The sequence below is a fragment of the Nipponia nippon genome, unplaced genomic scaffold (assembly GCF_047370975.1).
Source record: "Nipponia nippon isolate SJK-2023a ecotype South Korea unplaced genomic scaffold, ASM4737097v1 scaffold_1, whole genome shotgun sequence".
In the NCBI taxonomy this organism is placed as follows: domain Eukaryota; kingdom Metazoa; phylum Chordata; class Aves; order Pelecaniformes; family Threskiornithidae; genus Nipponia; species Nipponia nippon.
In genome coordinates this window covers 12,425,273-12,452,798 of record NW_028262290.1, presented here as the reverse complement: position 1 = coordinate 12,452,798, position 27,526 = coordinate 12,425,273, and the positions used below count along the sequence as shown (strand labels likewise).

At 39.2% G+C, this 27,526-nt stretch overlaps 2 protein-coding genes across 7 annotated transcripts in view; one reads left to right on the top strand and one right to left on the bottom strand.

Moving 5' to 3' along the window:
• Positions 1-13,621, bottom strand: part of WASHC5 (WASH complex subunit 5) — a 38,273-nt gene extending 24,652 nt beyond the window's left edge. For all 4 annotated transcript variants that reach the window (XR_015701908.1, XR_015701909.1, XM_087746115.1 and 1 more), the window contains exons 1-10: positions 13,490-13,621; positions 12,275-12,575; positions 9,830-9,975; positions 8,677-8,761; positions 8,305-8,405; positions 7,250-7,442; positions 5,097-5,249; positions 2,405-2,518; positions 1,125-1,296; positions 124-251 (exon numbers count right to left, since the gene is read on the bottom strand). Coding sequence is in view for 2 of the 4 variants with exons in the window: in XM_087746115.1 (XP_087602241.1) it covers positions 124-251; positions 1,125-1,296; positions 2,405-2,518; positions 5,097-5,249; positions 7,250-7,442; positions 8,305-8,405; positions 8,677-8,761; positions 9,830-9,975; positions 12,275-12,460 (1,278 nt within the window). In the remaining 2 variants the exon portion in view is untranslated. The remainder of the gene's footprint in view (positions 1-123; positions 252-1,124; positions 1,297-2,404; positions 2,519-5,096; positions 5,250-7,249; positions 7,443-8,304; positions 8,406-8,676; positions 8,762-9,829; positions 9,976-12,274; positions 12,576-13,489) is intronic.
• NSMCE2 (NSE2 SUMO ligase component of SMC5/6 complex) overlaps positions 13,519-27,526 on the top strand; it is a 138,389-nt gene continuing 124,381 nt past the window's right edge. The window contains exons 1-3 of one of the 3 annotated variants that reach the window (XM_087746164.1): positions 13,519-13,766; positions 14,832-14,890; positions 16,880-17,027. In XM_087746164.1, the coding sequence (XP_087602290.1) occupies positions 13,649-13,766; positions 14,832-14,890; positions 16,880-17,027 (325 nt within the window). In that variant the 5' untranslated portion in view covers positions 13,519-13,648. The remainder of the gene's footprint in view (positions 13,767-14,831; positions 14,891-16,879; positions 17,028-27,526) is intronic. The other 2 variants (XM_087746154.1, XM_087746174.1) reach the window with 2 other exon arrangements.

The window sequence follows — 27,526 nt, the reverse complement described above, 5'->3', positions numbered from 1 at the left end:
ACAAATCAAAATAGTCATTCTTTATGTAAGTGGACTGTGTGGCAAATGTACCACTACTACTCAAGGCTTCAGCTCTGTTCTGCCATTCAGGGGAAAATGCTGAAGAAGGCAGTGGCATGTTACCTCTTTCAAAATGAATTCAAACTGAGCTGTATCCAGAAGAAGCTGGAAAAGGATCCTGGGATTGTACCTTGAGTCTGTGAGAATTTGATCTTTTATCTGGCGGAGACGTTTGTTATTTGGATCACAAGCTGAAAATGGAAAGACAACATTTCTCCACTGTTACAGAATTTGGCCAAGCTTTTCAATCTTTGTAAATAGACTCTTTTTTTTTTTAATAGCTTGAAAGCAAAACCATTTTGCTCTGATATGTAAGTCCCTACTTGTTCTCCATTTACATGGGTCTCACCACCCTTGTACAACCCTTCCTTAGAATAGGAAATAATTAAGGTTTCTGTGGTGCTTCAGCCTTCTTAAAAGTCTTCTGCTGGCTTCTGCAAACTAAATGCGAATTCAGTACACCTGACTGAGAGGCCCAGAAATCAACATTTCCGAAACTGTTACAGAAAATGCATGGAGGTGTAACAGGAGCCCTCTCACATACCAAGAAGCTGCAAAGACAGCACAAGCATTCAACTAAGAGTATGTCAAAATAGATAAGTTTACAGACCAAAACTCACGACAGAGACATTAGTCAACAGTTTCAGCTGAATTTCAGTTCATCAGAATAAAAACCTTGGTTTTAAACTATTAATTACTAAGATATTAAGAAGTTGGCTACAGCTTTCCTTTTGGTGCTAGGTAAAACTTTCAGAATGATGCTTTAAGTGATAAGGCAGAAGAAGATAGAGTTCCCAGACTTTTTCTGCAGAGTATTAATCAACAGGATCATGACTTCTCCTATCACTTTTTATACCTGTGTCTAGCTCAGAAGAATTAAGAAAATGCACGTGTGCTGTTTCAGCCGAAGATTTTGGGAGACTGCTAGCAAAAGAACAGCTCAAACTCTGAAACTCTGCTGACTTCATCAGCAGCACACACTGAACTTCCATCGGGATGTAACGTGAAGCACCGGTACAGCAGGATTGACAGCTCTGTAATAAAAGTCTAGCATGAAGTCTTACCTGTGTCTGCAGTGTGAAGCATCAGCCAGCGGATTGCTACATTGCAGTCTCTCAGGCAATTCAGCAGCTTGGGAATATTGTCCAGCACCAGCTCTTCCCTTAGACAGCCTTCTTTGAGAAACTGCTGCACCTGAGTATGCACTCGCTCAGTGACTGCAGCATATCTGCTTGCCTTAGAATATACAAAGCTTGCATCAATAAAATCCTTGCCTCAAATGGAATATATCATTTACAACGTGACTGTGGCTTCTGAAGAACTTAAAAGGCACACAGACCAAAAAAAGCACTATGAAAATTATTATCATTACTAGTAGGCAATATCATACACTGCAACTGCATGACAAAGGATGCCAGCTAAATTTTAAAGCAAAAAGCCTAACAGGAAGCATAATGTTTCAAAACTGCAGAGTTGTAAACTTCCTGTATTCATTTATGTACTCTCTAGAATCATTCCTAAAAAATAGTACTAATATTTTATTGCCTAATGTGAAAGAACAACAACAAGAATCTATTCCAGAATGGAAATACTTGTTATGAATTAAATGTCAGTTCTACTTAGTAAACTTCTTCCCTAAAGACTAAGGAAAAATGTCTGCTCATATCCCCTAAGTTTACTAGACAGTATATAGTACAGTTCTCCTAATTAGACACTTCTGCATGTTCTTTCCTGAGCACCGGGGGCAGATTCTAAGGAGGCGTTTAGCTACCATCAGTCAACTCATTTGTTGATTGGGCAAACAATCAACCAATTCAATATTACTCACTGTTTTTTAGGCATGAAAAAAAATGATTTCACATAAAAAGAACTAACTGCATCACATCATACAACATTCTGGTATCATTCTTTTAAATCAGATGCTTTTTCCAGATTATTGTTTATTTAATTTGTGAGGCTGCCACACACTGTCAGCATAAATGTGTAACTTCTAAAACTGTTATCTATGAAAGACCAAACACTATAGTCAGCTTAAGACATCCCAATACTGAACAACATGGCAATGAGTGCTAGCATCTGTTCAGTCAAGTCACAACCCTGAAATTTTTAGGACAAGCAAACACTGCAAGAGGAAGTAAAACAAGCAGTGCTGTGAAGACCAGGTTTTGAAACTTTGAAGTATTTTTAACTCAAAGTTACGTACTCAAAGTATTGTACTTGAACGTAATACAAATAATTGTATGCAAGAAAAAAAAGACCCATGCATTATTGATATCATATAATATTCCTGAGATGCCCACACAGCTTGAATCTTGCTAGAAATACTTAACTCTGGCTTATGTACCTGCTCTTTGACATTTGAAAGATCCAGCGTGTAGTTGAGGGCAGTTTTAGCAGCTTTGTAGGGTTCCCACGCTTCTGCTAGATTTACAGTGATTCCCATGTAAATGCTAATAACCTAAGATTGAAAGCAGAAAAGAAGAAGCTGCACTTATATTTTATTAAGAAAAAGACATACTTTTCATTTAGCAATATAAGTAGAAAGCGATATGCTGGGGGTATAAATATGAGACAACTAAACTTTTTTAGTAGTTGTACTTTTTGCTCCATCACCTTTGGAAATAAAGGAGCAAGACGACTTTGAAATAAAAGGCACACAGTTAACTAGAGGCTTAGTTCTGAAAACAAGCTGACAGTTCTTTCAGTCACTATGTATGATCCTTGGCCTCTATTCTGCCCCGCCCCCCCCCCCCCCCATGAACTTATGACTTCTTTTTCATTTCCATGATGCTGTACAGGAGACTGACAATCAAAGCAACCGGGGAAATGACTACAACAGGGAAAAAAAAAAATCCGAATTAATCCTACTCTAAGAATGCCCAAAGGACAAAAATGAAATGTAATGCATCTTCTACGGTGAACGCAAACAGAAGGAAACTATGATTCCACTCTGTGATTTTTAGGGAGCAAAGAGGAACTGATTTCAGACCCCTAGCCCAAGTTTGAGTGTGATTAAAAACACAGAATTGTGACCGACTTACAAGTGTTTGTAAGATACCTGATTAAAATGGAAGTCTTGGGTTACTGACAGACGAAGGATATATAGAGCTGTGGCATCATGAGCTTCGTCACACTATTGCTCCAATATTCCTCCATCCTGGAGTGATAACATGTAGGGGGACACTGTCGTCAGCCTTTGAGCTCTTCTGACAGTGTCAAAAAGCAAGCCAGTAAAGGCAAATGAGACATTTCTCTGCTCATATGAGGACCCCTTTTACATTTTTGAAATGAAGCTCATCATTTCCTGTAGACGACAGTTCCTCAAAAGGCTACACTTCAACTGCTAACAATGATTTGAAACCAGCCTGAGAGTCAAGTATTCTGTATGATGCAGCTAACTCATCCATACCTGATCATAAGAAGATAAGTGTTGTCTTAAAATAACAGTTTGTACTATGAAGTCAAGTAAAAAAAAATGCTGGCATAATCAAAAATTCACAATGTCAAGTTCTCATTTCTAAAATAAGCTTGCAGTTTTTCAGAAACTGATGGCTTCTAATGTTATTGGAATAGCCAGCTATTAGTTTGTTCCCTCCTTTCTTCACTGTTTCACTTATGTTACAGAAGAATACAATTTGAAACCAAAAGAGATACACAAATTAATTTATAGTTCCTTTGTTAAGTCTGATTCCCTTTGATATAGACTACATGGGGACTCTGTTGTCATATGCCAGCCTATTTCAGTAGCATTTTTTGCAGACTAGGGCTTCTGGATGGAAATCCTAAATCTCAGTACTGAGACATGTAGTATTACCTGATCCATTTTGATCACTGCATCTAAAAAAGTCTATAGAATGACACAGAGTGACAGGTTTTGCTTCTAAGTTATTTGGACAATGGCATGGAATGAATCCGTAAACAAGTTTTCAGATAACATCAGTATGGGGGGATTTGTTGGAGAGCAAGACTGCCACCCAAAGCGCTCTTGACAAGCTGGTAGAATTCACCAGCAGAAACCACATGAAGTTCAATACTGATAAATACGAAGTCCTGCACTTGGGACAAAACCTAACCCTTGCAACAGCACAATCTGGGAACTGGCTGCCTATGTAACAATTCTGCAGAAGAGGACCTAAGCGTCCTGGTGGACAAACTGAACATGAATCAGACGTGCAGCCTTATGATAACAAAGACTAACCATGCACTAGGCTATGTCAGTCACACTGTAGCCAGCAGATTGAGGGAAGTGATTATTCTACTCAGCTCTCATGAGGTCCCATTTAGAGTAATGTGTCCAGATTCAGGCTCCTCAGTATGAGACAGACATGGACAAACTGGAATGAATCTAATAGAAGGTCACTAAGACACTTATGGGGACCCACTATGAAAGCAGAGGCTGAGGCAGCAGATTTGCTTAAGCTGGAAGAAAGATGACTAAGGGATCTGACTGCAGTCTTCCATTACCTTCAGGGGAAGTTATGAATAAGACAGAGCCGGACCCATCTCAGACGTGCACAGTGAAAAGACAAGAGGCAACAGTCACAAGCTACAACAAGGGAAATTCCAGTTTTACAGAAGGCAGAAATTCTTCACCATGAGAGTGATTAAGCACAGCCACGTGTGCCCACAGAGGCTGTAGATATTTTAGATATTTTCAAGACAACTGGACAAAGCCCAAGCAGCCTTATTTAACTTTGAAGCTAGCCCTGCTTTGAGGAAAAGGTGGAACTAAAAGATGCCTATATTACCTTCCAGCCTACATTTTTCTATGATTCATTTTACCACGATGGTATCAAGAGTGGTTGGTTTAAGTATTTTAGACAATAACTAGTATTTTTAAAGGATAGCTTTCCACACTTATCCAGAAGGTTTGACTCAGACCGCTTCATTCTGAACAAAGTAAAATTTCCCCAGAGAAGAAGCTATTCTAGTTTCAGGACATTATTATTTTCTATAATGCTTGCTGTAAAAAGAAAGTAAATTGTTCCTATAATATTAAATTCAGGGAAGAGTTTTAAAATAGAATTATTTTTTACCCAATTATCTGGAAAGTATTTATCCACTATCTCTCTCATTTTTGCTTGTTGAGTGTGAAGAACAGAAGGGTCAAAATACAGTATCACATAGAGCATAGCAGCCTGAGTAGCCAGGGCAGTGCTGCGGTGTTCTGGTAACGGATATGCAGAAACCTAGGAAAAAGGGAACAAAGGAAAACAGAACATAATATAATGCAACATAAACCACGTGCAAACATCATGGGGCACATTGAAGAGTTTGGTATATAGATACTAGGATGCAAGGAGGATATGTGGGTAAGCTGGATATGCTTACACATGCAGCGTATTTACCAGACATATTTTACAGAATGTGAAAGTTGACTGTGTAGATGCCTGCTAACTTTAACAGGCTATAGTAAGATATTACTATGCTGTAAATGAGCCAAAGGAGGGATGAACCAAAGAGCTTAGGATGAGTTGAAAGAAGCAGAGTTAGAAGTAAGTACTTCATAACAACTGGGTATGTTTAGTTCATCTCAGGTAGAAACAAGTATTAATTTAACTGAAGTAAGAGGCAATCAGGGTGCAGATACTTTAATTATTCACCAATTCTCCATGTACCAGCAAGATCAAAAAGATTCTAATTATCAGCTGAATTTTCACTTGAAAAATACATAGGATAATACAATAAAAGACCTCCATGCTAACAAAAAAGTTGGCATCAAAATCATATTCAACAAGACATAATGATTTGTCATTAGGAAAACAGTCCTCTGCTTTTATTTGTAACATTCTATTTTTCTTTAATTTTGTTTGGTTATTTTATTAGGTTAAGTGTTCAGTCTAGCAACAAAAACCAGGAGGGTTCTGCCCACCGCGGTCAAGAATAAGCTGCAAGTATCAAAGGAGATAACGCCTCAGACATAACATAACTTAGTAAAACAGGCTGTGTTCAGTTTGGGTTGAGCTGAAGGTTTCTACTCTACTTTTTGTACTACATTTGGAAAAAGTACATAGGTTATAATCATGCTTTGTATAGAAACATTAATGTTTTCCATTATCAACTGTAAGCACTATGAAATAAAAATCACAAATTGTAGTATTATTTTAATGCAAAGGCAATAAATGGACAATATTATATAAAAAAAGAGGGAAAGTAATTTTGATACAAAATATCAGCTGATTTAAGTAAGATTTCTAGGTTAAGGACTTTACAAGCATAGTCTCACAAACGCTTCGCAGCTTCCTATCAGAGACATAGATTATGTCATAAAATGGGCTCTCTTCACAACTTGCTAAGTTCTCTTTTTTTTCGTTTCTAGAACTCTGCACAACTTAAAAAATTCTGACAGTACAGTACCTGAAAAGGCATTTTTTCCCCTTTGAAGGTTAATATGTCTGTCCATAGTATGAAAGCGTTTTCAATAAGGTTCCTACTTTTAAATTATTACTCCTGCCTAAAGACTTAAGCCTTTGTTTATTTCTTACAGTCATTCATAAATTTTCAAATGCTCATTTTCCTGCATCTGTAAACTGCTTCAGTCTTCCAGGACTCACTAAAAGTGTGCCAATAATTACAGAAATAAGATTGCTTGTCCGTGCTAAAGACTGAAACCTGCTCAAAAGCAAATGCTTTGTTAAAGATCTCCCAAAGGAGTCATATTAGATTCTGAGACTGTAAATATAGCAGCCATTACTCATACTTTGATTCAATTTTTGTTCTTTTCCTTCATTAACAGAATTGTCATAGTTAAGAAGTGTGATATTAATGTTTCTTTTTAAACACACTGTCTACTAAGGGATGATGAATCTCTTTGCAGTAACTAAAAGAATGTGAATCTCCAAAGGAATTAGAGTTATTAAGAGTGGCCACTCATTTATGATTTAAAGACATTAAATAAAAAAGGTTTTTTTACTGCGGGATTGGCCAAACACTGGAGCAGGCTGCCCAGACAGGTTCTGCAGTCTGCACCTCTGGAGACACTCAAAACCCAACTGGACGCAGTCCTGTGCAATCTGCTCTAGCTGACCCTGCTTGCGCCAGGGGGTTTGACTAGCTGATCTCAAGAGGTCCCTTCCAACGTCTGTGATTCCGTGATTTATTTTTTTCTGGGTTTCATGGTTGAGTAACTAACCTGAGAAACCATTTTATTTTCAGTTTTAAATCCCTCTTTTATCACACAGTAACTTACCTGGTTATAAATGTCATCTGACCGTAAGCGGCCAATAACCATGCTAATGAATGTTTCACTTATGGGTACCCTGCTGAAGTAACTCTCGGGGTAGTTTGGAGGTCTTTTAGCTCCGGGTTGGCTTGAGTATCCAGTGCTTCGAAGCAATTTACAGATATCATCTAAATTGGAATCAGCAGAGGATCGGGCTGCACTGTTTTACAAAAGAAAAGAACAAAAATTGAGCTGTATGACCTAACCATTTCCTCTTCTCCCTCCCCTCGTAACCATGCCTTTCCTCCAAGAAAATGATCAGATACTAAGGTCTGGGAGATTTTTGGTTGTTTACTCCACGAACATAACTTTCACCATATTATAGCAGGACACTGATAAATGTCCATACTGGAATCCCAGGTAAGCACACAAAGCACAAACAGAAAAATTACCTTTATTCAGGAACAGAAACAAGTAGCTTTATATTCAGAGTATATTCATTATAGACTGAGAGGCACAAACATAGTCAAAGAAGCATAGGAACAGGATACCCCCTTTTTCATATGTGTGAAAGGATTTGCAGAGGATGATACCCTTTGAGACCCTAACTGTCATACAATGATGCCGTCCACCTACCCTGGAAACTCATTATTGATTTGACTAATCAAGCACTGTAATTACAAGAAGCCTGACTTGCAATACATTCGTCATCCAGATACTCAGGACTTTTCACCAAGATTTGCTCACACATTTGAGAACCTCCAATACTTTCATAGCTGGCACTTGCAATGTTAAAGCTTTAGCTGAAAGTTTAATTGTCAGTGGACTTCAAATTTCTATTGTGACAGCATGAAAAATCTGTTGCTCCAGTTTTGCAGCTAGACCTGCAAAACCAGCTAATGCAAGGAGTTCTACTGACACGCAGAGAGCTCTGCAGAATTATTGGTGTCTATCTGTATGGTCAGACAGTCAAAAAGTTGCTGATATTCCCATTTATATTAATCCAATAAGCTAGTTAACCGAATATACCGCATGTTACATCCTTTCAGCCTCGAGCGCTTCTCAAAACCAATATATATTACCTGTATCTGTAGTAGGAAACCAACATTCTTTCTCTGACTTCTCCTTCAATCTTCTGGTCAATGACCAGTAGCATGACTCCATATAAATAGAGCGCTTCACACTGTTTAGAAAAAGGAAGAACGAAGGGAAGAAGTCACATAAATACAATTTTGTAGTACCATGCAAAGACAAACATGTACTGGCAAATTAACCCAACGTCAACTATGTAGTCAATACAATATGAAAAATGGCGGGCTGTGTGTTTTCGGTCTTTGTCCTCCTAAAAGTGAGTCATAGCATTTCCATGCATTCGGTAAATTTAAATCTTTGTCTAGTTTGGCACTAAACTAGTTGGTTCATTTTCTACTATTACAGAACTGTTCAATACTTACTAGAAGCTGTTTTCCATCTTCATTAAGGAGAACCGTTTCTAATGTTTGCTGAATGTAAATTCCTTCATTGAGGTCATCTAAATATCTAGGGATCATAACAAAGAGTTGGTCATTGACTATTTTGTTGTCAAAACGTATGTCCTCAGAAATCAATTGGCCAATTTTCTCCAAAAGTCAACAGACACATCAGAACATTTCCCTAGTACAAGCAACATGGAGTTTTTCAGACAAAGAAGAAGAGATGCTCTACTATGAAATGAGAGGCTAGAACTCCTAGCTAGAGCCAACCAGTTGGCAAGAGCCTCCTTCCGTATCCTGGTGGTGTATGTGAAAGACGCTAGAGGATACTCTGTAACTTACAGCTAACAGCCTCTTAATCTTCTTATGGATGGACAACAGACAACAGTACTGAGAAGGCTTCTACTCCAAAATTTAGTAAAACTGTCATTTTCAAGTTACCTCAAAAATATCTCCGGGAAGTACCATAAATTTATGTCAATTGCAATTTGGAAGATAGACCTAGAAATAGAGTATGTTCATCTCAATTAACAGAAGATTTCTTCCTATTAAAGGATTTTCCAGTAACACTACTTATTAATAAGTAATGTTAAGCATTTAATCTTTAATTAATCTTTTCATATAAGATCAATAACAAAAACAATTCTTATGCTTAAGATTCTCTGGAACTTTTTCTTAGAGTATTTCATGAGCCTTTCATACCGTTTTTTATAGGTAAGAGTAGCAAACTTGAGAAAATTGCAGCACCACTGAAAAATTAAGTTCAGGAAAATAATGCCAATGAAAGTTAAAGAAAAAAACCTATCTGATATTCTGTTTTGCAAGACCACAAAAAACTTAAAAAAATTTAAAAAGTCTTCAAGACAATCTCCAAGATAAAGAAGAAAAATTAGCTCTAACATACAATTGAGGAAATGAGGTAGAGAGGTTAAATGGTTTCAAGTCATATATTAAGCTGGTAAGCAACAGTAGGAGTAAAAGTTAGTGTTCGCTCCAGCAATCCAGGTTTCCAGGTGCACATGAATATGCTTCAACAGGGAATGTATTGGGTCTCTAAGAAAAAAAGCTTCTCTTTATTAAGACTAAACAGTAATTTAGTCTTCAAGAAAATCCATCTGTATTTAAGATACCATACCTGTTTAAATCTACAATGTATTTATGTACACTCTGAAAAGCTAGATAAAATCTTGTCAAAATTTCAATGTTGTTTTCACGAAATTCTTCATCTAAATCCAGTAACTCAGGTTTGGCTTCCAGTTTGCCTTCACATGTCTCGGGTCCCTAAGGAAAAAAATTCATCTTTAGAGACAATATTTGACTTTGACCTCTGTTTGACGTCTCTTCAGTACAACACAGAAGACGTACAACCACCACTGTGCACACAACACCAGAATTAACATTTCTTACTAAAACAACGGTCTGCAGTTTTCCAAGCTACTTTATGATTGAACAGGGATTCCATAAAGATGAGTTTTACACTTTGTTACAATCTGCAATGATTTTAAATACAATATATCCTACGTACTCAATGGAAAAGAATAGTTAATGCTTTGGGTGAAGCCCCAGTGCATCTAAAGCCACTGCGTGCTTTTTGTAGAGCTATCTCCCTGCTGGAATTTTTTCCTTTACACACTTATCTGAGTGATTTCTTAGCTAGAAACCATAACATTGAGGCCTCAGAAACAGTTGTGAGCTTAGTACCTTCTCATACACTTAAACTGCTTGAAAGTATTAGAGAATTTTTTTACAGGCTCTGGATGTAGCTCAGTGCTAGCCCCCCAAACTAATGCAGAAACTATGTCATTAACAATCATGGGGGAAAAGGGTTGGGTTGAAGAGCCTGACTTCCTTAAAGCAATGGTATAAACTTTTTTAACCATTTACCACTGTCAGCATTTCTCACAACCATCATTTGGTCTTACCACCACCATCTAAATGAAAATATTGTTAGTTTAATTGAAAATATTATTAACACTTAATTGAAAATATGCCATTCCACAGACCACTTCCACAGTATGAGATCATTGCTTAAAAGTATTTAGTCAACGTGAATGCCATAAAAATAACTTAAAATAGAGTTAAAATAAAATATCAAGCTTAATACCCAGCTGACAATTTTTGTGTGGTTTTAAAAATGCTCGTTTCTCTTTTTGTGCAAAATACCTACATAAAACGAAGGATAAAAGCAGGCCCCGAACCGCCTATGATGTTCAAATGCACGAAGTAAACAGTGTCAGTTTTCAATATCTCAAATCTCTTCTCATTAGGTAATTCTAAGAATCATGAATACAGGAATGGTGCATTTGCTATGAAAATATCGGTACATTCACTAATCTCCACTTTACAAGTATGGCTTTTATGGATTTTGGTGCTCTGAAAAGCAGCAGCACTGTTGTGCCTCCTTAACATTAAAAAATCTTACAATTTCAAGGATAATTGTATTTCTCAGCAATCACACCTATCTGCCTTTAAGTTTTCAAGTAATTTTTGTAAAAAAAAAAAAAAAAAAAAAAAAAAAAAAAAAAAAGACTTCTAACAAACACTTAGATCTAAAGGTATCTCAGAAGTTACTTGTGCTCAGGGTTTTCAGTGTCCAAGGCTTACAGTTAGTGCTTGAAATTTACAACTCTGACTTAAAAAAACCAAAACAAAACAAAAAAACCCAAAACAAAAAAAACCCCTTGCTTTACTACGAACACTTCTTGAATTGCACAATCCAGATAAAGTCAGATTAGACAGTCTCTGTAGTTCCTTCTTAATCATGCTGGAGAATGGCAGAGGGAAATAGGTACTGCAAGAAGCTTAATTTTGTAAGGGAAACAAGGGCTTTTCATGGACACTACTCTTTGATTTATTTGTTTATTCAGCGCATGTGACAAGTCCGCTGAATGAACAATCACAGCATTGTCAAACAGGAAAGCGGAAAGCAGTTTTCATGGCTGCAAAGAATAAGCTACAGATAACCAAAGGAAGATGGGCATACTGCCCACAGTACTGCTCCAAAGGAAAACAACCAACTGCACAGGCTCAGAACCTGCTGATGAAAGTATAATTTAAAGTTTCTGCAGGAAATAATAATTAAAAAAAAAAAAGCAGAATCCAATACTGAAGTCTTCAGTATCAATATCCACCAAAGTTCACAGGCCAGATGACTCATCAAACATTTTGAAATGCGCAGCTGGAACTGCTCTTGTATGGATGCACTTAAAATTGCCTCCTCCCTCTTGCCCTGATACTCTCAGGGCAGGTACCAGTTATATTCTGCCTAGGGGCCTAAGCACAGAACCTTCCCTAGACTGTTTCTGCGCACTGAAATGAGTAAGATGAGGCTGAGTATGATCAGAAGTATATAAAATACAAGACAGCCCAGAAGCAGAACGCTAGCAAGCGAGCATATCCCAGTTGCTATCTTCATTTGGTGAATTTTTGGTAAAAACTAAGCAAGTAGGAAGTCATGACAGTCAACTCTGAAGAATGCTAGTAATAAACACAATAGTCAGGAATGGCTGTTTCACAACCTGAGCATCCTCACGCAGGACAGCAATGCTTTAAGAAGAAGTTTAACAATAAAAGGATTTACCTTAAAATAACTGAAATCAAATATGATATCCCCGTACTTCTGTTGATCACCCTTGTCCTTTAGCCTGAAAACACCAGGAATAAATTCGGAAAGTCTCAGAAGTTCTGCAATAATGGCATTTCCACAGGAGACAATCCGAAGAATTGCCTGACCACAAAGATTGTTTTCAGCTAGAAAATCAACCATTGTGGAGCTGGACGTGACAGAGCAGCAGAAGTCCTGCAGTCAGATTCTGATCGTTAGTCTTTAGGTTATTTGAAGAAGAAAGTCTGATGAGAAAACTAGTTGCTCCATTAATAACCTGTAAAAACAAAACCAGACACATTCAGCGTGGTTCGTATACATATTTTTGATCATTTAATCTATGTGGATTTTTAAGTATGCTCTCAAATCTTTCAGTTTATGAAATCTAAATTATCCACAGCTTTGTAAAATGAATAAAATGCACTGAATCCATCTTCAGCACATACCCTGTGTTTGACTCAACGATCACAAACAGTGAAGCAATTGAAACCAGACACGGAGATGGCAGCAAGGAAAGCAAAAACATGTTAAAAGATGTGTTTATAATAGCCACTTTAAAAATACAACTAAAGCGATTGTAATAGGCTCTAGCAACAAGGAAAACTTTTATAGCAAATGGAAACAACACAGCTCCGTTCCTTTATTTATTGCTGAAGGGTTAGCTTCTGTGCTGTGGCTGCATTTCCTGCTCATGGTTTTATTTATTGACATATTTCCTGCAAGATACAGAGCGCAGCACTGCTAAAAATAAGCTTTTATGTTTAGAAATATTTATGGGACGTTATGAGCTGACTTTACTTTTCACCAATAACCTTCCAAACCACTGAGATAAATTTAAGATGACAGTGCCTCTTCTACCCCCAAACGAGAACCAGGAGTCCGACCTTCCCCTCGGGGGAGAGGCAGGGCGTTCCTACCGCCGCGGCAAGCTCCCAGCGCGGGCCCCGGACCCCACAGCAGCCGGACCGGGCTTTAAACCACATCCCCCGCTCCCCACCAGCGCCGGTCCCCGGGCCCTTTGAACGGTCCCGCCTCCCTCCCGCCAACGCTCTCCCCTCACGGTTTGAACCCCGCCTCGGGGTAACCGCCGCGGCGCGAGACCAACCGCCTCAGGGCGGCAGCGGCCGCGGCCCCCCCCCCTCCGCTCCCCGCTCCCGCCGCGTCCCCTCTGCCAGCGGCCTCCCCGCTCACCCTCCGCCGCCGGCGGTGCGGTGAGTGGCGGTGGCAAGGAGGGTGCTCCGCTCCCGCAGGCAGCAGGAGGCAGGGAAGGAGGTGGCGGCGGCCCTCCGAGCAGCGCGGCCGGGCTCTCCCGTCACATGACGGCGCCGTCATGTGGAGAGGCGCCGGCTGATGAGGCGGTTCCGCCGCCCGCCTGGACCGCCTACCCCGGGCTCCGCTCGCCCGCCTGCTCCTGCCGCCGAGAGGGTCGGTGCGGGGGCCGCCTCCGGGCCTCGGGGGCCGGGACCAGGTGAGCAGTAGCCGCCGGTGAGAGCGGCAGCCTCCGCCGCCGCCTTCCCCTCTGGGGAGGGTGCTGGGGGGGTGCGCGGCCCCGCTCTCCCGGCCGAGGGAGCGGGGAGGGGATGTGAGGCCGTTGCCCGCCGTGCTGACTGGCAAGGGGCAGGGTGAGCCGGGCCGGCTGCCCTGGCTCGTCGTGGACGGGGCAGGGGAGTACGGCGGAGGGCTGGCAGAGCGGAGCTGCCTGCCCGGTGGGCTCTGCTCCCGGCCTTCGTGGCAGGGAAGTAACGTCTCCCTTCGCCAGATAGTCACCGAGCGAATCCAGGAGGTAGACACTAATCCTGGTAGCCAGTGAGCACTTGTCACCTATAGCTCTTGTGTTACAGAAGTAACTCTTTTTTTTTCATATCTCTGCTTCATAGTTTGGGATGTTGAAGCATAGAGAAATTGGGTAATTTGCTTAAATGTTTAAAATAAGTGGCAGAACAGAAACTGTAACTTAAGTTTGCTGCTTGGTAATCCTGTCTGGACCATTTGATCACTTATTGTTGACAGAAAAAAACCTGCCTCGGTAGTCTCCCTTGATCTCCTTTTCAACTCTGATTTTACTGGTTGTGTTTTCCAGAAGTGAGGGGGTTGAGGGGTCAGAGTTGCAAATTTTAAGTGCTTCATTGATTGCACCTATTGAAGACCTTCCTGTCAAGAAAGAGTGCCTTAAAAACACTGCTGTGAAACCAATTCCAGTGAGGAATGTGGCTTTTCCTCTGAAGGCGTAATGGACAGCTGCAAGCTGAAGTTGAAGAATTCACTTAGAAAATTCAAGAGTGAAATCTTTGCTTGGGAGCACAAACAGTTTCTAAGAAAAATAATCTTTTATTTAAAAAAAAAAAAAAGGAAAATTTGTCCAGGAGTACTTTAATTACTTTCCAAAAGACAAATTGAGATGAAACTGCCAATGCAATAGTGTGATTTAATATTGTAAACAATAACTTCTGTTCCTGCGGAGTTTGCTCAGTGCTTCCACAAATGTCAAGAGACTGAAGAAGCCTTTTTAACTCTTCACTGTTGTTTTTTTCAGATTCCTGCCTTTCACAGTGTGTATCTGTGAAATTTCCAAAAGAACAGCAGGCTTTCTCAGTGAGTGAGATTTACCAAGTTCAAGAAGGGAATTAGGTTCTCACTGTTAACTTTGATACACTAAATGAGCCCAGAAACATAAAGCTGCTAACATGATTTTATGTGACTATTTAATAGTGTATATTTGGATCACAGAGGTTCTATACAAACAGTCTTGCTAAGATAGCGAACAGATGTTTAAAAAAAAAGTTTAATGTAAGAGCTGAAAGCATTGGTTATTAAATCTTTAAGAGCATCCTTTTCCTTTACTTTCAAGGAGTTCTGTAACGAACTTTTTCCTTGTCTTCTGTTGTTAGTTTGGTAGCCTCTAAAGATTTCTAAAGAGAGCAATCACTGTCTTTTGGTGGGGAGAGCATGAGCTGACATAACTGGAGCTGTCGTTGAAGACCAGTGGCTCCTCTGTGGCACGATGCACCTTTAGAAGGGGATAGAGAGCAAGGCAATTTGTATGTAATTCAGAAGTTCAAGTGATGAACTTGAACTGTTGTTAAAATGTTGAAAGCACATGACCTAAAAATGGTGTCATAAAAGATAGTCTTGAGTGGCCAAGCACATTTTTTAAATGGAAAAAAAGAAAACAGATATGAAAGAAAACATTAGGAGAGAAGAGAGCGTGACAGCAGGTATTCAGGTCTCATAGTCTGCAGGATATTCACGAGGAATGTGGCGACATTGTTCAGGTTAGGATGAGCACAAGATGTAGTTCTGGAATCCCAGGAAAAGTAGCAGAGGGAGATACAGCCTTAGGTATGCAAAGCTTGGGCAAAGCTTTGTGCTTTCTATTTAGATATTTTCCAGATTTCTGTTGGATTATAGCCTGTCAAAGGCTATTGTTGGTAGAACAACTTGTCCCCTTGTTATTTTGTGTATGATTCAGATAAAACTTCTGGTATACCCCAAATTTGGCTGTGGATTCCATTCTCTCCCTCCCCCAATATGATCTCAGTATATCCTTGAACATACCAGTTACTTTTTACATGGACTAATGCAGTATTTCTGTCTGTCCGAGACTTCTATGGGTTTTTTTGGTGAACAACTGTGTATCTAAAGCTGAGCAGAATTTTTCTTATCTCCTGCAACTTAAAAGTATAAAATTCTGCACACCAGGTTCATGTTTCTTATAATAGCTACATGTTCGAGCAAGTTATGGAAAAGCATGAAGAAGGAAGAGCAGAAGTTGGAATTTTTGAGAAGAAACCAACTGATGTGAACAGTGTGCATAGGCACAGTGTAAGCAAACCCACTTGGAGTTTGTATTAATGACAGAGGAGAAGCAGTTAAACCTTGCAAAGCTGTAGGTTGTGCATCTGTATGGGAAAGGAAGATGGTGGTAAAGTAGATAAACATGATTCCTGTGCGACATTATTCTGTGCTAATGGAATGTTGGTGCTAAAAATTTGTGACATCTTTGGGGGAATTAGGCACCGTTTCTAAGGTGAGCTTTTATTTAAAAATTATGCTAGATGATTTACTGTTAAATACATTCTTGGAACAGTTCCCCTTTATGAGATCATTTTTTTCCAAGGGCTAGCTGTTGAAACAGGGTTGTAGTTGGTGAGGCTGAACTGGATGTGAGAAGTCGTATTTCTTTCTAGCCTAATTGATAATATGCCTAGAAAACACAGACAAGTGTTTGGGCATGTGGGCTTCTTTGGATCTGTAATAGAGCCATAATTTCCAAGCAAACATAATCATTGAGTTTGAACCTCATTGCGGTTTAGCAATAGGAATGAGCAGATGAAAACTGCAAGCTGCTTTTTGTGGTGTAGTTTTGCTTAATATTGCATAGAAGGTGCATTAAAAACCTCTGGTGAATTGCAGTTCCACTGAAATTACTGACATCTTGGGAGCTAAGATTTCATCCCTGCTCTCTGATGTTTCAGTGGTTCTGTTGGCAGTGCTTTATGGTTAGCTACCTCTACTTCTGTTTTCTCTCCCAAATTCTTTGGGTGTAAACTGCATTCAAAATGTTGTATCTGTTATTTCTAGAGTAAGCATTTCAAGATGCCAGGCGGTGCAAGAATCTCATTCAACTGTGTGGATTCCTGTCTTTCATCTCTGAAAAACTGCCAGTCTTACATAAATACTGGAATGGATATTGCTACTCACATTGCCCTTGACCTTGTGGAAAGCTTCAGTAAGTATATTCTCTCTTGTATTGCATCCTGAATCTGACAGATGAGTCCTAAGCCTATACATTTTGACTTAGTTACTGTCAATATCTGTCTTCATTGTAGGAACTGTAGCTCTTCTGGCTAGATCAGGGTGTTTTCGTTGCAGTCACTTCATTGTCTTAAATGATAAATTCAGTGAAAATGTAAATCCCAGGCAAACATTGTCGCAGCTTTTTTAACACCCAAGACTGACTGTGTTCCAGTGGTTGTTACCCTACAGCTTTGTAAAAACTTTAATGTTGCCGAATGAGATGGAGAAGGCCTCTTAAGTGGGTGAATAAAATGACTTTTCATTCTAATACTGCTTCCTTGTGTGTTTTATTTGATGTTTAGGGCAAGACATATTAAAATAATGCTAATGATTTTGAGTACAAAGCTTGAGACGCCTGTTGGGGGTGCAGTTTTTTTAAATGCTGTCTCTTTCTCTGCTGCAAGTCAGGCCCTTTTACGGTGCTTCAATTTGGACACTTGCAAAGTGGGGTACCTTAAATCTGTAATCACTTCTAACAGTCTCGTCATTGCTATTTCACAATAACAGGTGCACTGCAAAGCTACTTTTCAAAGACAAATATTAGGCATCCCATTTCTCTGTCTTCTTAGATCTATGATAACATTTTCACTAGGAAAAAATAAAAAACTTTAAAGCTCTAACAGTTAGTTTTAATTATGAGTGGAGAGGAAAAATCCTCTGAAACAAAAGTTTTGCTGTTCATTATAAGTCTTGCACTCAATTAAGCTAAGGTTTATGTACAATGAAGATGAATGCTTTTCTCTTTGTCTAGTGTGATAGTTTTCTCTCCTCTGACCTTTTTATCCATACTGCTGTCAGAAACAATTGACATGCCATTTCTAGTGGGGGTAGAGGAAATGGAAAGCTTGTCTGAACAGTCAGCTGGGGATTCCCTTTGAGGTAAAACTGGTATAACCAGTTCTGTTTCCCCTCTGCTTTTGCAGTCACCATCTCTCCTACTTTGCCATAAGCAATACATGAAAATACACTCAATGTATTGAATTCTTTCAGTCCCAAGACCACAGAATGATCCACAGAAATTAGTTATTGGTACGAAAGTTAAAAGCCTTGGATTAATTTCACCTTTCAATAGAAATCCCTGTTGCATTCCTATTTGGAGGGGTGAAAGGCAACTTAACTTCACTGTGCAGGTCTGCAGCTGGAATTCTGTGCATTATACTGCTAGGAAATGTTATTATCTTCCTCACCTGCTTCTGACACATTAATCTTTAATTACAACCTTGAAATTATTTTGTCCATTTCATTCAGTAACCAAAAGAACCATATTGAGCATTCTGTCCTGAGAGGAGATTACTCTTCATGAAATACTTATGGTCGTTGTTACAGTGAAGTTATATCACGTCACTGGAAAACAGCTCCTAGACCATAACACTCATTTTATTTTAGCAGGGCCAACTTTTCTGTAGAATCATAGTTATAGATTTATCAAGCACCACCTTTTAACATAGTCCATCCCATTGCTCTACAGAAAAGCTATTCCAGACTTGGATTTGTAGTTTATACCTTTTTGTTCTGGTGTTACGGTGTTAGCTTTTTACTTAAAATAGTTGTCTTCTTCACTCCTACACTTCTCCTTGCAGATGTATGTACATGTGTATATGGAACAAACATGAGTGCAGCTCCTCACTTTTATAAGGTTTGGTTTTTCACTCCCCTGACTACTCTACTTGGACTTCAGGTTCTTAAGTTCATTATACAATGCCATCAAGAAGGATACAGGGTTTCCGTGGCATGACATACGTTTGGTAAACAAATACTTCTGGTGTTTTGAAATTAGCACCATCTGATCTGCCATAGTTAACTGTTCAGCTCTTGCCTCCAACTCATATGTGGCGATTTTTACTTCTAGAATTGTTACTCCTCTATCCTACTTTGCCTTCATGTTCTGAGGCAAAATATTAGTTTAATTTTGAGCCAGTGTTAGCGCATATGTTTCTGCATTCTTATTCCTGTCCCATTTACAATTTGTTTTAATTTCCTTTACAAAATCTAACTTTTATTTTGTTCCTTTGGACTTTCATATTGGACAACGCTGTTTTTTGGGAATAGTACCAAAAATTTTCATAGCCAGTGCATGAGAGAAGTTACATTTACATCTGAAGATAACTGAAAAGGCAGGCAAAAATAGCGCAGTAAGTGATGTCTGTTTCCTCTCTTAGTTGCTATTCTCCACAAGCCCAATCCTGAAAACATTTACTGGTAAGCATGTTTATTAAATAGTACACAGTAGTGTTGGCTGGACTGGCTACTGTTTAATGCAGTATCATGGAGGGACTTCCCATAAACGTACCTGATGGTAAGTTAGATCAAAAGATCTAACTGAATCACTTTTCCCTACTTTCGTAGGTATGGCAGTGGTTTTGCTCTGATGCTGTATTTGAGATGCTTTCTAGGCAGCAAACGCCATAGTTTTTGGTTTTGTTTTAAAACAACTAAACAGTGATTTGTGAAAGAATCTGTGTGTGATTTTTCTAACTTCAGAGCTCTAGTAAAGCAGAGAAATATAAATTAGCAAATATAAGTTTTCTTTGTCGTGTTTAAAGGGATTTTATGGAATGCCGATTTTGTGGGTGTTTCCCTGTTCAGTAAAAATCATTTCCTGCATATTAGCACTGTAGGGCTAGAAAAGGCTCTTTGGTTTCTGACGTGTTTAGTGGAGAATGATACGAAGAATGCTTCTAAAGGATGTAAAAAGAAACGAGTTTGGTGGTTCAGCACTTCTGTGTGCATGTTAAGTTATAAAGCAGCCACGATTGTTCAGGTGGAGTGAAAATCAAAGCTCACTAGGGGGCAGAAGAAGATAGGAAGTAAGCAGTACTTCCATTTCCGTTAAAAAAGGCATTGCAAAGAAACTGGCCTCTTTAGCTGTCTGTTGATCTGGCCATGACCCTTGAGTAGCCTGAAGTCCTCTCCAGTTAAACCACCCAGAGAACAAGGAACTCTTACACTGGTTATGGAAGCTATAAAATCTTCTCAGAATGATTTTGAATTTAAGCTTTGTAAACAGACGGTGGTAGTGTTACATAGAATAAAGAGGGAATAAAACTCGTTTGATTGTGAAACCAGGGGGCTGCCGATAGGAAGAGGTACCAGACTTGTGGGCAGGAATTGGCTCAGGATATTCCATGATTTATAGTAACCTTGTGACCTATTGTAACCTTTCTTCAGACATCTCAGATGCTTGGCAAACACTGGCTAAGCCTCTCAACTCCGGCAGGTAAATAATGGTTACAGGGATTACTTACTTCGCCACCACTGAAATGAAACTCTTTTGGGTGAATAATGGCTGCTATATAGAAACATTGTATCATAATCCAAAAGAGAAAAATAAAATTTCCTCCAACTGACTGAAACAACTGAGAAAACTTTATTAGAGAGGACAGATAGAGGTTTTTGAGTTGGACATCAGGGACATCAAATTAAATTGCTTACTCATGAATAAATATTACAATATATCTTTCACACCTTCATTTTGACATAATGTTTGAAAGTAAATCAAACACTGGATTTTCATTTAACAGTAATTTCATGTGGAGAATGCTTCCTGTTGAATTGAGACTATCCTTTCTGTCAGCACCATAATTCCTTTTAGGAAGCTGCTGTCTACCCACTGACTCACTTCAGTCCTGCTTAAATGGAATCTATCTGTTTCTGGGTAAAGGCAGCATGGCTGCAAGCCAGTGCACGTACTGATGCTACCATTGATTACTGTGCCTACTGTTCATTACTGTCCTGCTGTAGGTACATTTATTCTGTCCTAAGAGCCCTATGTGCATCTCTTCATTATATTCTTAAAAATGAACACTTCTGCTCTCCATAGTTAACTTACCCGTTACTTTCTGGCAATAACAACAGAGGCTTTTAGTTTGGGTACAGTTCTCAGGTTTGGGGTTCTTTGGTTTTCTTTTTTTTCTCCTACACATTAATTGTGCTCAGAACTTCCTATTAACTTGGTATTTTCCCCTATAGCTTTTGACTTTCTGTTCTGGAAAGATAAAGTAATCTCACTGGACACAGCTATTCCGAGGAGTATAAACAACTGTTAGAGAAATTGATGGGGGAGAAAGTGTTCGATTAAATAATTAAACATTGTAGCTCTGCAATAAATAGTGGTCAGAGAAATCTGGAAAAGTGAGGGAATCAGTTTCATGGGTATAAATTGCAATTCAGATTACTTTGAAGATCTAAAGATTTATAGCCTCTCACCACATGGCCCCACATTTTGAAATGTAGGACAGAATGTACCAATTAATCTAATTCTCCATGACCTTGAACAAGTTCATTTTACTACTTTCTGCAAATAATAATACTAATAAAAACAATGCTTTCCCATTTCATATGAATAATGGAAAGATTTAATACCCAATATTTCTACGCAGATTCACGTTCATCTCTACTTACGCATATAGTTCTCTTGACATCTGTTTGCAGTCCACAATAGTAAATTTAAAATTATTCCTGTCCATTTAAGCTTTATTTAATGCTGTGAGATGTTTTGGGAATCCTAGTAAGAGATAATATGGAACTATGGACTTTTATTATGGAGTTGTAAATAATAACGTACCTCACATGAAGAAGTCAAAAGGAAAATATTTCACAGTAGAATTAAAACAGTCTGAAATGTCTGTGAGGCCTCTAATGATATAAACACTCAGAATCTGTTCCCAGCTTTGTACTACCTCCCCTTTCTTTTGTGCCTTCTAGCATCTTGTTAACTGCTGCTGCACTCTAGAGATAAATCTTAAGTTAGCTCTAACCACAGTGATTCCCAAGTCTCTTTCCTCTAAGGAATCCACTGTTCACAGTGTGCCGTAAGGGTGAGATACTTAGGCTACTGTAAGGTTCATTGCCAAAACTGCACTTAACCAAGTCTTAGTTTCATCAGTGATTCTATTGCTTAGTCCACTAATACATTTACGTCCATTTTGTTCTAGACCTGTATAGATTTATGAAAATAAATTACTAGTGTTAAATATTCAGGTCAGGCATTGCTCATTTACGAACATGTACGACCTCTAGCAAAACAAGGCAGTTTCTGTTAACTCCTGTTAATTTAGGTGAAGAATAATTTTCACGCATCTGATCCTGAAAACCTTTTATTTTTCAAATAACTTTGTTGATGTCTATGAAGTTAAATTGTCAATTAAGACCTCCTGGTCCATTGAGAATCTGCAGACTTTTAGCATTGATCGTCTTCATGGTGTTGTGTTGTGAGCATGTGCTGGCAAAGAGACAAAATTTTAAAAGATCCTGTAAGGGATTAAGGATCTGTATCTAGAGGTGAAAACTAGTTTCAGCACACTGACTGTCAAAGGGAAACAGCCAATTTAAAAGCTCATTTTATTTAATGAGTTAAAAAGAAAGATAAGTTTTATGTCCATCTTAGTCTTTCTGCTGATTATCTTTAGGTATTGACATTGTCTAAAGGTCGTATTTGTCTCTTCTTTCAAGAATACCATTGTGGTAGAGAAACATTTTAAAATGTTACTATATTAAAAAACATGTAAGCAGAAAACCAGACTGTATACGGTTGGTTTCAGTATGTCCTCCCCACGCTCAAAATACTCTTGGATGTTCTGTGGCCCAGCCTAGCAAAATACTGAAGGAAAGGACACATTGAAATTCTTGAGTCGCCCACCAACTTTCAGAGTGGTCTGTATATTTTAAAGCTTAAACACATGCTTATATGCCTTGCTGGATTGGAGTCCTAATAGATGTGTGAATTTGAAGGTGACGCTGTTTGAAATCAGTTATAATGCAAGTAAAATCATCTAAGTTCTATTGTAACTTGCATCTTCCTAAATTTAGCCTCAATCCATTGTTTGAGCTTTAATAGTGTGATTGGAAAAAGAATTCACTAAGTCAGTACTTGTTTGGCAGTGTCTCTCAATGTAATGCTCCTAATATTGAACTTCAAGCCCCATACCAACACCTTCACACACTGGGAAACTGCTGTTTGCACTGCTAATTTAACTTCTCTTAGTTGCTGAACCATCTTTACTTAAACTACTTAAAGTAGGTCTATAGAGCTAGAAAGGACTGCTGGGCATCATATGAAACACCTGAAGGATAAGTCTTATCCTCTGTTTTCGGAATTAGTCTAACCTGCCACGTGTGTTGACTGATGTGCCGATAATGAGGTGAATATGCTGGCCCAGTCTAGGTCTGCCGTATCCAAAACAGGCATCCATTCCCAGCTCTGCTCAAAGTTACCAAATGTGAATTCTGTCAGCTTGCTGAGGATGGCAGTTTTCATCTAACTCCTCAGGGCAAAGCAGCAGAACTTTTTCGAGAATATGGGACTGTGAAGTACGGAGAGTTGTAGATACTGGAATGAAGAGGACTAACTCATGGTCATCTCCAGGCTTCCAGCCCAGCAACTTGCTCCTTAGAGGGGCTGTTGCTTTTGTCTCTGGGCTGGAGCCAAAGCTGTGTGGGACTGGAAGGAATTTCCCAGTACAAATGGGAAATGATAGGGAGGGCTGAAGAGTATGCTAACTACAGACAAGATGGTAAGAATTTCTTAACATAAAACTTCTGAAAAGCATTTTAAAGCATTAACAGAGAGGGGGTTTTCCAATTCGTTGAACAGGTTTTCAATTAGAGAGCAAGATGCTTCCTTGATGTCTGGGACTTTCTTCCAACCACACATCACAATCCCACTGTGAGATGTAGAGGCCCCGGAGTGGGCTGGGTGGAATAGCTGGGTGGAAAGCAGTTATTGCACCTGAACTCTAATCTTATCTGGGGGGAAAATAATTATCTGCTTTTCTTTTTCTTCAAAAACTTGCCCTAAAATGTCACGGTTAGCTGCTACCCATGGCTGCTTGCCATCTGTATTACATAGCAGTGATCCTCCTGTAGCAATATCAGGGTCTGCATGAGAATTCCTCCTCTCTTCCTCCACACTTCGAAGGATTTTTCTGCTCACCAGTATGTACAGGGTAGGCCCGTGGGTCTTACAGAGTGTTAGCGATACGATTCTTTGGCATCTGCCCCAGATTGTTAGCCCTTTACAGCTCTGGCTTTTCCTGCTTCTCTGCTCGTTCCCTGTTGCATAAGCTGCTCTCTCTGCCAGCAGAGCTTACCTCAATTCCGGCTGCTTATCCCATTTCTCTGTTCCCCTTGCCTCAGAGCTGTCTCTGCGCTTTTCTTCATGTGTGCTGCGCTGCATCTCACATGTGCAATGTCCTCCCTTTACTGATTGCTTTCTATTCTCCAGATTGCTTGGAGACATCACTTGTGTCATGATGCCTGTTAAATACTAGCCAAACAGCAGTTGGTAATGTAGAATCTTTTTTCAATGTGTATTTAGCTCTGTGAGATTATCCACAGCGCTTTGATTTCTCTCACTGCTCTCTTAAAATGGTGCTAAACAGGAATTGCACTAAACATTGCTGACCCTTGTTGACATAGGAAAGAGTGTAGAGAATATAGACACGGCGGTCAGCCTAGTTTTATGAAATTATTGGCAGCCTCTTCATAGACAGTTGGTTCATGAGTTTCTATGGAATATCCACTATTCTTGCATCCAGTGGCTTTCTAAACACATGGCAGCAGCCTATAACAAACAGTCAGCATTGAAGATCATAAGTTCGGTCATTACTGAGAGCAGGGGACCTTTCCATGGAAGTTTCACTGTCATTGACCTAAAACTTCTCCTACTTGGAATGGTGCAAACTCCAGTGTAAGGATGGGCTCTGTAGCTGTGTTTGAACACAAAATGGTTTGGTTAATTTGTTTCCTTTGTTCTTTTTCTTTTTCCTAGTTTATTTTTAATTAAAAAGTCAAATGTGGGATTCCTGCATAATATAACATGAATCCAAACATTGGCAAAGTTCTTGTGCATGAAATGACCATGATGTGATTGTTTTGGGATCCAGAAATGAACCTGCTGACACCTGTGCTTCTAAAATTCTCATGCTCTGTTAGTTCCCATGGTGTTAGAGATCATTGTGCTTCATAAAAATAATCAAAACATAAGGTAGTTGTCCTGAGAACAGGCTATAGTATATCCAGTGTACTATAGTATATAGTGTACGTGCTTGAGTAAGAGGTAGCATGAAGGTCCACTGACTGAGGAAATGAGCAGGACTAAACTTTGACTTGCTATCCTCTTCTTGTCCAGGGAAGATAAGCTGTGTCAAGATGTTTTCTTGCACATCCTACCTTCCTTCGCATATGAATTGTGGTTTTGTTAGGTCGCTCTCCACCTCATAGTGGCCTTATAATGGACAAAGCTGTGTCCTCTGTTGTAGGGACCCTGCATGAGGAATCAGACCTTGTTTTTCCCTTGTGAGCCCATACATCTGTGAAGGGTCTCATGTGAAGCAAATAGCAAACAGTTTTATACGTAGTGTAGGAATAGCATTAGAATTGAGCAATCCATTACTTCTTTATGGACATGAGGGAACAATCTTTCCTGGATTTGAAATCCCCGAATGTGCCTCAGTCTCTCAGAATTTACTTTGTCTTTAGGTTAGAGTAAATTCCAAGTAAGGGTGGCAGGATACTTTTTTTCTTTTTTCATGTTGGAGAATGTAAGTGTAGAATGTCAAAGTCCATCCTGGAGATAAATGGCTTTTCACAGATGCTTGCTGTACAAAAATGTTTTCTAGCTATGAGAGAAGGTACTGCAGAAAACGAAGAGAGACCAGTGATCCATTGAGTTACCCTTCTGTGCTAGCTGCTACCAGATGCTTCCTGTGAAGCTGCAAGAATTCCCTCATGACACCAAGCTGTTCACAGAGGAAGTTTCTTTCTGACCCCAGGCAGAAGCTGCCTGAAGCTCTATGTTAACTGGTCTGCTTTGTTGCTACACCAATGTCTGTGGTACTAATCAGTGGCATGCACAAACTTAGTGTAGGCACCAAAATTACATCTTTCTTCTTGGGAGGGTTCTTTTCCTGTCGTTTCAAGTAAACTTGTATTTTTGGGGTATGTGAGATAAAACGTTTCAGATTCCCTTTCTCAAAACACTAATTTTTCTTTCCTTCAAATCCCTTGCTTAAGATTCATCCTTTTAGGAAAGATGTTCTTTTTTATCTTAACTTATGCTTGTCCTCTATTATGTTCTGCTTCCTGGGTTGTTTTATAGGATCTAACCTTTCAACTAACCATGAGGAAGAAATGTTGTTTTCTTGAAGTAGGTAGGTAAATGGTGTCACACTTTAAGTATTTCTTCTTCAAGTAATTTTATTTTTTGAAGCAAAAAGGGCTGGTTGGGTTCTTGTGAAATGCTTTTCTGAAGACAAAAAAATGACATTTGTGCATTATGCTCTTCAGTCAATACCAAAATTTTGAGAAGAGAGGGTTGGATTAATTTTTTGTCCTACCTTTGTGCTTCAGTAATTACAGTGTAAAAATTACTTACAACATTTATAGCCAGCACTGATGAGCCCGTTGCTGGAATACACTGGTTGGTTCTGAAGGCTGTTCTTCAAAGAAGCTGTCTGAAAAATGAGAATTTGAAAATGTGCCTTGTTTCAAAATCTGGAAAAATATGACTTGTAATGAAAGATTTGTGTTCTTTTATATTTATCCAAAAACCACCCTGACTATAGTCTGTAATCTTACAAAGTGGAAAGAAACAAATATGTGGGGTTGTTATTATTTCCTAGCTGGAATTTTGACTGCAAAAAGAACACAGTGCAGCGAGGGGAAAGCAGCTATATTAAGCAGCATGCTTTTGTTCTGCTGGCTCTTTTTCGTTTTGGGTACACAGTAAGCTGGGTGCCTCCAAGTGTCTTTGTCCCTCAACTTTTGCAGTTCTCGAAGGAAAGAAAAACCCATTAGGTGGCAGCAAAGGCTTTCCTGCAGCTTGTGCCCGTACTCCTTCCCCTGCTGGGGTCAGCTGCTGTGGCACTACTGTAACTCACTCCTAGAATGGAGTTAGAGATGTTGGGGCCATATCACAGTACTCTTGCATTTAGTAACACTAAAATACAGATGGAGGATTAAGATTAATAGTGGAGAAAGAAAATTCATATTACCAGATCATAGATTTTTGAAGCTGTTCGGGACCAGCACGATCTACTGCTTTGACTTCCTGCATAATACAGATCATTGCATTTCGTACAATTATTCTTTCATGAAGCTGGTATGTTGTGGTTGAACTAGAGAGTATCATTCAGAGTGAAATTCAGTCTTGATTTAAAGCCAGCTTGCTGAATAACTGTCTTTAGTGCATTCTCATGAAAATGTACTGACAGCTTGCACCTGAACAGGAGGTCGTACTCTGGACAGTCTCGTTTTTTGTCAGAACTCTTGTGAGTGCTCAGATGAAAACTGCACAATTTTTATTTCTCAGGTTTCGGTAGGTGGTATTCACATAGTGTCTGATTTCAAATACATGCATACATACGTACATATGTATGTGTGTATATTTTTATCTTTTGTATTTTCCTAAGGAACTGGATGATTTTCTCCCCC